The 13681-nt window shown below is 44.6% G+C and overlaps 1 protein-coding gene across 4 annotated transcripts in view; it reads left to right on the forward strand.

Moving 5' to 3' along the window:
- LOC142558242 (ATP-binding cassette sub-family C member 2-like) overlaps positions 1-13681 on the forward strand; it is a 393191-nt gene that overhangs the window by 359811 nt on the left and 19699 nt on the right. For all 4 annotated transcript variants that reach the window (XM_075670389.1, XM_075670392.1, XM_075670391.1 and 1 more), the window contains 3 exons: positions 8222-8380; positions 10126-10292; positions 10664-10858. In XM_075670389.1, the coding sequence (XP_075526504.1) occupies positions 8222-8380; positions 10126-10292; positions 10664-10858 (521 nt within the window). The remainder of the gene's footprint in view (positions 1-8221; positions 8381-10125; positions 10293-10663; positions 10859-13681) is intronic.

The following is a 13681-nucleotide window of genomic DNA, read 5'->3' on the forward strand; positions in this document are numbered from 1 at the left end:
GCACTTCGGGCTCGGTAGCTGCACAAGAGAATAATTATTTGTTTTCTTAGCGTAAAGAGAGCTTGGTTCATAGACCTGCTTGAAGAACAGCAGCGCGCTAGTGGATCGCATCGTGGCAGTGCCACCGAACCCACACTGCGGCAGGGATAGTCGCTCCTCTTTTATAGGCAGCTGGATGGTTGTTGACGATGGTAGAAGGGCCAGAGGCTTTTCGTCGAGGATCCATTCGTTAACGGACGGCGTCGTCAGACGGGTTGAATCCTTGTTGGTTCTGATGTCCCAGGTTATTACGTCATCGAAGCATGGGCGCGATCGTCCCAAACTGACGCTCGTTGATTTAACCCATTAAAGACCAGCGTGACCATATGGTCACGTTAGTCTGCACAGTGAATTTCAATTAATTAAGATTAACAAAATGGCACCAAAATCGCCTTTTACGTGCCGTTTGGAAGATTAGAGTTCCCTTTATGGATACCAAGTGGCAGCAACTGTCAGTCGTATTGTGGGAGCCCCTCGCAAAGGCGGGAATAAGTGTTGCTCTGTGAGTAGCGTTGCCATGCATCACTCCAAGGAGTAAGTGTGTTTTTTTTTTCACTACTTGTTTAAGCAATAGTCAGATATCCTTACCACCGTATTGCTCTTTGAATATGTGACCTTCGATGGACATTTGTGACAGATTAATGTTTTATTTATCCATGAACGAACGTGTTATCTTGCGCGTTGTCATATGGTCACGCTGGGCCTTTAGGCTACCAAACTTTTTATTTTTTTAACTGCGTTCTCATCTCTTGCACGTCTGCTGGCGCGTTCTCGCAGTGGTTATTCCTTATTTTATTGTCTGAATAGGTTGATGTTGGAAGAAATAGCGAAGCTAGTCGTAGACGAAGATGACCACGTGTTAGTGATATATATCGAGCTGCCAGAGGCTAGCACCTATTCGGATGAAGACTCGGCCGATGAAGACTCAGGTTGGCTCATTGGCAATCTAAGCAGGTGGCAGCTATGAGCCGGCGCTGAAACGCGGAAAGCCTATCCACTTCGGGTATAAAGTCATCATCATCATCATCAGCCTAGTTACACCCACTGCAGGGCAAAGGCCTCTCCCATACTTCTCCAACTAACCCGGTCATGTACTAATTGTGGCCATGTTGTCCCTGCAAACGTCTTAATTTCATCCGCCCACCTAACTTCCTGCCGCCCCCTGCTACGCTTCCCTTCCCTTGGAATCCAGTCCGTAACCCTTAATGACCATCGGTTATCTTCCCTCCTCATTACATGTCCTGCCCATGCCCATTTCTTTTTCTTGATTTCAACTAAGATGTCGTTTACCCGCGTTTGTTGCCTCACCCAATCTGCTCTTTTCTTATCCCTTAACGTTACATCCATCATTCTTCTTTCCATAGCTCGTTGCGTCGTCCTCAATTTCAGCAGAACCCTTTTCGTAAGCCTCCAGGTTTCTGCCCCATATGTGAGTAAATGGTGTCTAAATGCCAAGAACAGATACATTGTAAACTTCAAAGTGTATGAAGACAAGCAGGGGATCCCGGAACATCTGAAAAATATGAAAAGTAATTCGCAAAAGCAGCAGCTGCACTTCTTCAAATGGTGGAAGAACTCGCAGCAGAGACGCACGACCTTCCTTTCTTTTTCTATTTTGATAATTTATTCACAAGCATGCAGCTACTCAGGCATCTCAAGGCACAGGGCTACGAAGGCACGGGCACAGTGAAGCAGAACTGCGTTCCCAAAGAGTGCCCTACCGCTTGACCAGAATTCATCAAGCGCCAACCTCGCGGGTACGAAGATACCGTGCGGAACGACGAATGGGATAATTGCTGTCCGATGGATATACAATTCTGTAGTAAAGATCGTCAGCACCATTCACCGCATAGAGCCAATGTCATCTGCAGACACGTACTCTCTTGTTGAGAAGAACCGAATCAAGGCGGCCCGTCCAAACACTGCTGCTCAGTAGAAGTTTTATAGGAGGTACGGACCAGATGGATGCAAATGTAGGCGCCTATAGGATTGAATCTGTGGCAAAAAGTGTTGATGGCCGATTTTCTCTTGACTTTGTAATCTATCAGTAACGCTCGGGCGCTAATTCGTAGCGCAGGGTTCAACGTCACGCAGGTGGAATTGCGCAGGCAAATTGCACAAAGCTACCTGATGCGAAGGGACAATAAGCCTAGAGGACCTGGTCCACGCAGAATCCCAAAGACTGGTGATCTCCAAAATGGTACACGGTATGATCAAGTGGCCCACTTTGTTGCACCAATACCTAATGGCAAGAGGTGGAGGTGTGCATGAGATAATTGCAACAGTGCGGTGCGCACACAATGCAGAAAGTATGACGTCAGCATGTGTATTCCATGTTTTAACCATATCACACTAAATAAGTGCTCGACTATTCGCTATGTATGTTTTTTTTTGTGATGTTTCATGGCTTGAAATAAATGTTTTTAACTTCGCGTATTTTGCTGTAGCGTAAGGGCCCAGTGTGACCATATGGTCACGGGCTATATTTCAAAAACTAATTAGGCAAGAGCAATAAATTCTTGCATGTGAATTATTAGTATAAAGATAAGCTAATATATTAGATTTATTTCAAGATAGCAAGAAAAAAAAAAGAAACCGGTCTCTAATGGGTTAACAAGAAGAAGCAGCAGCATTCGCATCACAACTGACGTCAAAACCTGCATGAAGAACAGCAGCACGTTAGTGGATCGCAACGTGTAGTGGACGTGTAGGTGGCAATGCCACCTACACGTCCTGTCCATGCCCCCATTTCCTTTTCTTGATTTCAACTAAAATATCACTAATTCGCGTTTGTTCCCTCACCCAATCTGATCTTTTCTTATCTCTTAACAATAAACCTATCTTTCTTCTTTCCATATCTCGTTGCGTCGTTCTCAATTTAAGTAGAACCCTTTTCCTAAGGATCCAGATTTCTGGCCCGTACGTGAGTACTGGTAAGACACAGCTGTTATGCACTTTTCGCTTGAGGGATAATGGCAACCTGTGGTTCATGGTCCGAGAATGCCTGCCAAAAGCACCCCAGCCCATTCTTGTTCTTCAGATTATTTCGGTCTCATGATCCGGATCTGCAGTCACTACCTGTCCTAAGTAGATGTATTCCCTTAGCACTTCAAGTGTCTCGCTACCTATTGAAAACTTCTGTTTTCTCCCTGTTCTCTCCCGAGGCTCGTAAACATTACTTTAGTTTTCTGCAGAATATTTTTATACCCACCTTTCTCCTTTGCCTCTCCAGGTCAGTGAGCATGCATTGCAATTGATCCCCTGAGTTTCTAAGCAAGGCAATACCATCAGCGAATCGCAAGTTACTAAGGTATTCTCCGTTACCTTTTGTCCCCAATTCTTCCCTCTCTAGGTCTCTGAATACCTCCTGTAAACACGCTGTGAATAGCATTGGAGAGATCGTATCTTCCTGCCTGACACCTTTCTTTATTGGGATTTTCTTGCTTTCTTTATGTAGGACTACGGTGGCTGTGGAGCCGCTATAGATATATTTCAGTATTTTTACGTACGGCTCGTCTGCACCCTGATTCCGTAATGCCTCCATGACTGCTGAGGCTTCGACTGAATCAAACGCTTTCTCGTAATCAATGAAAGTTATATATAACGGTTGCTTATATTCCGCACATTTCCCTATCATCTGATTGATAGTGTGAATATGGTCTATTGTTAAGTAGCCTTTACGGAATCCTGCCTGGTCCTTAGGTTGACAGAAATCTAAGGTGTTCCTGATTCTACCTGCGATTAGCTTAGTAAATACTAAATAGGCAACGGCAACGGTAGCTGATCGGTCTATAATTTTTCAAGTCTTTGGCGTCTCCTTTCTTAAGGATTAGCATTATGTTCGCGTTCTACCAAGATTCCGGTACGGTCGAAGTCATGAGCCATTGCGCATAGAGGGTGGCCAGTTTTTCTGGAACAATCTGCACACCATCCTTCAACAAATCTGCTTTTACCTAATCCTCCCCAGCTGCGTTCCCCTTTGCATAGCTCCCAAGGCTTTCTCTACTTATTCCGGTATTACTTGTGGGACTTCATATTCCTCTAGTCCATTCTCTCTTCCATTATCGACGTGGGTGACACTGGTACTATACAAATCTCTGTAGAACTCCTCAGCCACTTGAACTATCTAATCCATATTACTAATGATATTGCCGGCTTTGTCTCTTAACACATACATCTGATACTTGCCGATTCCTAATTTCTTCTTAACCACTTTTAGGCTTCCTCCCTTCATGAGAGCATGTTCAATTCTATCCATATTATACTTCCTTATGTCAGCTGTCTTACGCTTGTTGATTAACTTGGAAACTTCTGCAAGTTCTATTCTAGCTGTAGGGTTAGAGGCTTTCTTTCATACACTGTCGTTTCTTGATCAGGTCTTTCGTCTCCTGCGATAACTTATTGGCATCCTGTCTAACGGAGTTACTGCCGACTTCTATGGCACGCTCCTTAATGATGCCCATAAGGTTGCCGTTCAAATATTCAACACTAAGGTCCTCTTCTTGAGTCAAAGCCGAATACCTGTTCTATAGCTTGATCCGGAATTCCTCTATTTTCCCTCTTACCGCTAGCTCATTGATCGGCTTCTTATGTGCCAGTTTCTCCCCTTTCTTCCTCAAGTCTAGGCTAATTCGAGTTCTTACCATCCTATGGTCACTGCAGCGCAGCTTGCTGAGCACGTCCACATCTTGTGTGATGCCAGGGTTAGCGCAGAGTGCAAAGTCTATTTCATTTCTAGTCTCGCCATTTGGGCTGCTCCACGTCCATTTTCATCTATCCCACTTGTGGAAGAAGGTGTTCATGAACCACATAATATGCTGTTCTGCAAACTCTACTAAGAAGTCCCCCCTGCTATTCCTAGAGCCTATGCCATATTCCCCTACTGACTTGTCTCCAGCTTGCTTCTTGCCTTCCCTAGCATTGAAGTCGCCCATCAGTATAGAGTATTTTGTTTTGACTTTGCCCATCGCCGATTCTACGTCTTCATAGAAGCTTTCGACTTTCTATTCATCATGACTGGATATAGGGTCGTAAACCTATACGACTCTTCTGCATAATAAATTACAGAAGATCCAGAATGTGTAATTAACAAGAGGGACAAACAAAAGCCAAGGTATATCTTGCTTTCATCTTATAAAAGCAATCATATCCTGAATATGATTGCGGTCACAGCCATATAGCAAGCCAGACTGCCCGAGAAATTTACTGTAGTAGGAGAGCACTGGCTGTCCACAAAATTTTTCTCTTATAGGCCTCGTGTGAAGGTTCTTGTAGACACAGCCAAATAATATTACAGGAAAGGAAACGAAGCGATAGGAAATGAAAATATATAAATTGGAACTTAAAATTAGCAATAAGTGCCACGCAAAAAGTTTACGTCGAATTAAAAGTAAGTTTAGACAGTCCTTCCTTTTAAACCATTCAGGTGTAAGAAAAGTCCACCAGTGAGATTTTTTTGAAGTTTTCACACACAGTGATCTTTTAAGACTACTTTGTGGAACTTTTATGAATGCCATTTTATTATGCAGCATTTCCCACCGTCCAGTTGCCTTTCTTTCATACATAAACATGACATAATATAGGGCAAGGAGGATGCCATACAAAGGAGTGTTGATAAAATATTACAAATCAATACTTTCCAGGCTTTATTCTGCGTCAATCACTTTGTTGATATAATATCAACAGTCCCTCACCAGTGAGGCGTCGCACTAGATCATACGGCATACAAAATTGAAAGTTTAACTTCATGACGTGATAAACAACAAATTGACCCCCTGTCTTGGGGAAAAATTTTGTTCTGCCCAAAATGTTCGGCCGAGGCGTTGGCGTGAGGCCAGCGCGATCTCTCGCTCTCACGCTCTCGGCGCTGTTGCTCGTAGCCCACTTGCTCCTCGGGAAAACGAACGATGCGCAGCGATTGCATTGAGAAGTCGGAGAAAGACTGCTGCGCGCGCTCTCTGCGCCGAGAAACGACGTCACTATTAGAGTAGCCAATGGCGCGCCACACCTTTCGCCAGAGGGTTTCCGTGGTCAGACCGCAAGCGTTTCGCCTAGGTACACTGTAGCCTAGGCCGAGCCCGTCACATTCCCGTAGAGCCAACGGAGCCGGTTTTCGCACGTGCCGCTGCCTGGATTCTGACGGTAGTTGCACTGATACCAGAAAAATATTTACTTACTAATAACATATTTTCTTTTGAATATCATTCACTTACAATTCAAATTTAAAAACTACAGGCGATGTCTGAATAATTTCTCGTTGCTTAGAAAGTGAAATGTGTATCGAAAGCGCAATGATGCTCGTGAGGAGTACCCCACAGCAGACGACCGACGCCGGCACCGTCTGCTTCTGCTATTGCCGGAACCGGAAATACCGGAACCGGATTTGGTGTGAGGAGAAAATCGGCGCACAACAAAGGTTGTCGCTTCTTAAGAAAGCAGCGGTGGCGCGTGGATGCAGGGACTTTAGGCACCACATGCCTACGCATGGTGGGGGCGGAGACACACCGTGGCGCCGCCATGCGGACTCATTCATGTGACGTGTCTCGCATTCAATCCGCCGCGGCTTTCACGTCGACTTTTTTTTATTGTTATTGTATTTCAACGAAATCATTAAATTACTGCTATAGCTTCGTCACTGACGACACGATATACTAAACAACTACTCTAAATAAACACAAAGACGTACCCACAAATTGAGAAAGACTTTAATGAACCGTCGGGATTAACCAAGTGACAAACACCGGGGCCGTATATTTCAACTTTGCTGGTTAACCATCTGTATGGAGCGGTTGGGCGGTGATTTTTTTCAAGCGAAGCAATGCATGCGAACCGTCCCAGACTTTCCTAGTCGTGGCTCTTCGGTGCTGCTGTAGCTTTGCGCAATAGCTCGATTAAAAAAAATAATTACGTGCCCGGTGTGGGCACAAACCTCGGTCCCCCAGCGCAGCACCCCAGCACCCCTCTGCACCTGGCATGGCCAGGTGCGCCCCTATCGTGCCAACTAGCTCTTTGAGATGACCGCCGCGATTAGGCAGGACGGGTGCGTGAGACCACATGCACGCGCGCCAGTCTTCTTTACTCTAAGAGCACAAGAGTGAAATCGTCAAATGTAATACCGTTTGATTACCCGCCGCTTCACGAAAGCTTCACGTCACATACATCTGGATATGTGCATTGGATCTGCATATTTTTGTTGGGAACGCTATCAATAGGTGAACGGCTGGCCACACGCGCTTTGTAGTTCAAAATATCTCTGCTATTTAAGCGGCGGTTTCCCTGCATGCGCAGCCATGGACTGCCGGAGCGACGTTGTTGCTTATATAGCTGATGTGATTCATCTCAGCGCATGTCTTGTGTTTTCTCGGCTCGTACCTATCATAATGGTTCCTGTTGCAGTTTGGCCACCGTGAAAATGACCGCTGCCTTTACATCACTGAAAGCGTGTGCGGTGGCCATACCAAGCTTGCCGCGGCACAAACCCCAGCTTAGCTGGAGTCACAGGAAATTGACGTTCTCGAGCAGTCCTTTAGCGTAATTAGACGTGATGGAAAGGAGGGCCAATCTGGAAAGCCTGAAAGCAGTCTACTTCTTTAATTTTTTTCGGTATTGAACGTATGGTTACATGTGTGCGGATTTGTTTCAAGCACATATTCCAATAGGGAAGGGTGCTAAGGGTGGTTACACCATTTGACTTATAACAAAATATATGAGCATAAACACACAAAAAAAATAACTTTTGTTAGCCTTTCGGTCAACACGCACGTTCTAGAAACTGCACAGCTGGCAGGAGTGTTGCTCCTTCGGCTAGAAATGGAGCATGCGTCGGTGTCTTTTCTTCTTGGAGACCTGCAAGGAGTCTCAGTCGGAAAATTCTAGCTTCCGATGTAGTTTTCATGTTGGCGCAAGTTGGACAGAGGTGTCTGAAATGACGCTTTACAGATTTCGCTTGCGTAATTTTATTTAATTATTCGCGGTAAATGTTTATAGCGGTTAAAACATATATAAATAATTGGAAGGTTTATCGTTAGATCGCATAGCCCTAGTTAAGGATTCAAAAGTTATCGAAGTCTTCACCTTCACTTGGAATTATTTACGTGTGACTTGTGGGCGAAAAACGTTGTTTATGTTCTGGCGTTTCTCTCGAGAAAATCTAACACAAACTGGGCATCGCTTTTCTCGCTAGGTCGGCATCGTAGGTCGCACTGGTGCGGGCAAGTCGTCCCTGGTGCTCGCCCTGCTGCGAGTGCTCAAGAGCACCCATGGGCGGATACTGATCGATGGCGTCGACATCGCCTCCGTGCCACTGCCAAGGTTGCGAACGGCCATCACCGTCATCCCGCAGGTACTTTCTGTGTTAGATGAAGAACGCGTCAAATGGGAAACAGGCCGTTTTGCTTCATGCGCTGCTACATAAAAAAGGAAGGAAGCCTTGCAGAAGTGCCTTTTTTGTCACTTGCGCCTAAGTGGAGATGGTATTCAACACTAGTACCACAACGGTTTTGTGGTGTACATGAGCAGGTTAGCTCTTCTGTTTTTAATCTAAGGCATCGATAAGCGCCATCTCTAAGGCACTTTATTTTATTCATGCTCCAGACATTTGTCACTGCTCCGGCACATGGCTAAATGAAACGAGGAAAAAAAGAGAGGCATATTTTACTCGCGCTAAATGGGCGCAGGACTAGAAGCACAGATGACGTGACGCTACGTTTCAACAGAGTCGTTACTACGCTTAAACGGAGAATTTATGGTATCCGTAAAACCCTGGGGCAGTGGAGGCAGCGTTCTTTCTTACACTCTTTTCTTGATGACGTTGCTTCAGAACATGTCATTACACAATATACTCTCTGGGGAAATGCACTCCTTTGGGCTGGTTAGAGCCAGTAACGAGCTTCTTACACACCTATAACTAATTATTTCTTGCACGAGAAGCTTCTAATATCTCCTCCCTATCAAACTACTTCTGGAGTCGTTTGAGAACATGAGTGCTGTGAATCATTTCGTAGAAAAAAAATTGCACAGACGGTCGAAAATGCTTGTCCAAGTCCACCATAGTTTTCTTGTGTAACCTGCTGCATACCGCCGTGTTATCCGTCAATTGCGAAAACATATGGGTGAATTAGCAGACCCGCGAAGTGGCAATCGCGCTGGACACCATATTGACCAATGGTGCCAGGATAGAGTAGACGTTGTTGCAATCATTGCGCCCTAAATTAAAGGCCGTAGTAACTACCTAGTACTCTGGTTGCATCTTCATCGCACTGACAGTGCATATGGCGGACTCGTTCGATGCGGAAGGCTATATTCAAAGTTACATCCCCCTTGATGAGTAAAATGTGTCACTGTAGGTTCCTGTTTTCGTGGAAGGGGCCTGGACGCCGGCGGCGGGGGAAGAGAAGGGTTGCAGGCGATTATTTTCTCCGCTGGAGGCCAGTGAACTATGGCCTCTCTGCAACAGCCAATAAAAGACAAGTCCACTTGTCGAAATAGTGGCACCCGCTTTTACTTGTTATCGTTTTGCTCATCGTCTTGAATCTCCAGCTCACTCCGTCCCCTTGTTTTCCCTCGATCCCTTTGTGCCACTCTTGCACATCCATTCTATACGACTGGCCAACAATGGCAGACACAAAAAACACATACGCCGTGCCGAGGTCACCTGTTCGGGCACAAACTCACTGACGTTGTCTGCTAGACCAGGCAGCAGCAAGCAGCAATTATTCCATTCGGGCACATACTCTGTGTCCCATGTTGGCGGCTCGGCAAAACAGCAACCGCCACATACCTAGTTGCCCAAGCTAGTAGACGATTTCGGTCACTGGGTGTGTGAAAGACGATTCGATACATAAGCCAAACTGGGTGAAACGCTGAAGGCATGCTGAACGCATTACAGGCAGTGGTGTCTTTCGGCCCGGCTAAGTCAGCTCGTAGCACAGCTCACACTTGTTAATCCCTCTGCAATATGACATCATCGTCTACACAAAGAAAAATACACGAGGTAGCAGACACATCTTCATGCGAAAGAATAATACGACTGCATTTGTGTTGTTGAATTATGAAAACAATTTATCTTCTTCCTGTGGCGTTGCTCAGGATCCGAACCTTGTGCGCGGCACGCTCCGTGCCAACTTGGACCCCACGCAGAAGCACTCGGACGAGGAGTTGTGGCAGGTGTTACGGCAGGCCAACCTCGCTGAATTTGTGTCCAGACAGCCGCTCAAGCTGCTGCTCGAGACAGGAGACGGTGGCGGCAATCTGAGGTGATGAAGAGTCCCACCGTAAACAATTCAATCGCTAGAGATTGGGTGTATCCAGAGTGTCATGCGCCTAATGTGCCGATTCGGGAGAGTCGTAATTTCGCATCCAGTGCACATTAGAAGCCACTTTTGTACCGCAAGCGCGTCGTTTCAGATTCAATATGAAAGGTGTTCTGTTCATCTTTTCACTCATCCAAATCAGATTTATCACACTTAAGTAAAAAAACATTTATCCTGCTCTGTTGAATAATTACACTTAAGAAAAGATTTCTCCTGCTCCGCTGAATAGATAATGTCTGGAGGCCAGAAAACAAGCATGCGACACACTGCCGTCCACGCAACATGACATATTGGTTCCTTTGCCGACCCACCAGCGCCGGGCAGCGGCAGCTAGTGTGCTTGGCACGCGCCCTGCTGCGACGACCGGTGGTCCTGGTGCTGGACGAGGCTACCTCGCACATGGACGGCGACACGGACCGCCTGATTCAGGCGGCGCTGCGGGACAGTTTCGCCAACTTCACACTCCTCACCGTGGCTCACCGGCTGCACACCGTGCTCGACTACGACAGGTAGGCCTGGACCGCCGACTCGTTGAGTCGCGACATTTCTTCAACTGCCTCAGCGTATAGCGCTCACATGGGTCTCCTAACACTTCCTTTATGTAGGTTGTAACATATGATAGTGTGGTAAGAAACTACTTCGCCGTCAACATCCCTGGATTTATTTGCTTCTCTGGTCCTACGTCTTGTAAAACAAATCGAAAATATGGAAAGTAGGTACACACCTTGTTTTTATAAACTGTAGATAGCACGAATTGTGCGATGAAGTCAGCCAGTAGCATAAATTGCTGCTGATCAAACAAGAACATTCCAGTCAGTCATATTTATTTCCTTTGGAAGAGAGGGCGGAACAAAAAGCTGGGTCAGCTTGACGAAGTACCGACTGCCAAAAGTTGGCAGTGCAGTAAGATGACGGCCAGTCAAATATAACAATGCAATGTATAGTCAAGTATTATAGACTGACTAGTATTATAGAATAAATTTAATGTATGAAGTAGAACGTCGTGCTTGATTCAATCGAAGGCTTTGGAGAAGTCAAGGAATACTGAAATAGTGAAAACCTCATCTTCAATATTATGAATCAGACTGGTTTTGATTTCCAGCAGAGCTGCTTGCATGGACTTTCCAGGCTTTAATCCATATTGCTCCTTGGAAATTATATTGTTAAATGTAGAGCAAAACATGAACAAGGTGAATGCTGGAGCCAGTGTTTCGACAAGTGGACTTGTCTTCTTCAAGGCGACGTATGCTTTCCTCGCCACAAAGGAAAGCAGGGGGCGCTCACCTTGTTCCTTTGTTCTCCCGCATTCCCCGTCTTTTCTCTGGATTGTTAAGATGTAGGAATTTGTACAGCCTTATGAAGATAACCCGCTCAGCTACTTTAGAAAACAAAGGTAGCATGGAAATAGGACGGTAGTTATTAGGATCATTTTTCTTGCCTCCTTTGAAAATTCGGGCAAATTTCACTTTATACGGGAACTCTCCTTTATAAATCATTAGATTACAAATGTGTGCAAGAGGAATGCTAATAAACGTTGCAACAGCTATGATTTCAGGTGGACAAATGCTGTCTGGGCCACGAGAGCATGAATTGCAAATTCGATTGATGATGGAGAGAATTTCATCTTTAGATGTAGGGGATAAAAATTTTGAATTCGCACATGCTGGGACCAAAATTGAGTCAACCGATTACACAGCTGAAGGAACACTATACGAAGTACAAGTTCCTGCATGTAAAAAATTGTCAATGAGTTTATTAGCGAGTGAGACACCGCTATAAAAAACTGTACTGATTCGCATTTACGAAGGAATAGCATGTTGTGTCTAACCAATGGGCTCATCTATGCCTTGCCACAGGAATCTAGTGTTATGCATTCATGAAAACTTTTGACGATAAAAAGTAATTTTGCCTATTCTAAATCTTGGTTGAATTTATTCCGAAACTTTTTAAACTCCTTGAAATGTTCTTGATTACGAGTATAACGAAATCGTGCGAATAAAAATTGTTTTTCTTTATTACGCTTAAAAGGTCACCAGTGATCCACTTCTTTAAGTTTTCCCTGAATTTTTTTACTTATACATTTGGAAAGGCTTTGTCAAACGAATACGGTGTTTTATCTACGGATGTATCATGTGCGGAAGATGGATTCTCGGCTTTAAGTACATCAACGCAGTCAATTTCAGACATAAGCAAACAAAATTTAGCAATGTCCTTTTGTTCATTACTTTTGCGTACGTATACAGAAGGATCCAGTTCCATCATAAGACAAAAGTGTAAAAAAGGGAATATGATCGCTTATTCCCGAAAAAAACACACCGCATCTATTTTTATGGGGTAAAAAATTTCTGAAACAAACATCGAGGAACGTTTCCGACTGACAGCTTATTCGTTTGAGCATACCTATGATGTTTTCGCAGCTATAAGAGAACATCATTTCTATTAATCTGATTTGTGTTGCGTTGACCTTCATAATATCAATCATCAGGTCTCTTCAAGGGGAGTACGGTAGCGCGATTCGAAGCTGGACAAAAGAAGACACATAGGAACACGCACAGCGCTACCGTGCTCCCCTTGAAGATGCATTACCAACGAGCCCACATTGCAACCCTCGTGAACTTTATCAGATCTCGTTGTTACACAGCATTTATTTTCTTTTGGCTAGTAAATAAAAAAACTCAAGCAACTAAAGAACACAGACACATCGCTGTGAGGGGGATGGCACAACACAATTATAACTATATTACAGTACCGGATGGTAACAGCTTCAAGATTGTCAATCGCAAGTGAATAATTGTTCAGTATACCCAAACGTGAGTGGTTCCTTATGAACAGGGATACTCCTCCTCCGCGTTTGTTTACCCTGAACTATGACATGTCTTCGTACCCTGCGAATGGCATGGCATCTGCATGACCAACCAAATTTCCATAAATGCTAAGAAGTCAAATTTGTGCACTAATGATTTCATTTCGCCTTCAATATGTTCGATTTTTTTGTTAAGCTCTGAGCTTTTATTTGATAGATAGATAAATATTTATCTAAGAAGTAGGTGGCATTTGTGAGTAAGTGGTTGACTATAGCAGCGTCGAAATAAGACAGTGTAGGTCATAAGGTAGGAACATCTTCATAAAGGACCTTCCCAACGGCATATCATCCAATATCCCACTTTTTGCAGATGACTGCGTTATCTACCGTCGCATTACAGGCCCAACCGACCATGCAATGCTTCAAAAAGACTTACATTCATTAGAAACCTGGTGTTCCAACTCTTTAATGAAACTTCACATCTCCAAATGTAAAGTTATGCAGGTAACGCGTAAACACTCTAACAAGG

This window comes from Dermacentor variabilis, chromosome 9 (genome assembly GCF_050947875.1).
Source record: "Dermacentor variabilis isolate Ectoservices chromosome 9, ASM5094787v1, whole genome shotgun sequence".
NCBI classification, from domain to species: Eukaryota; Metazoa; Arthropoda; class Arachnida; order Ixodida; family Ixodidae; genus Dermacentor; species Dermacentor variabilis.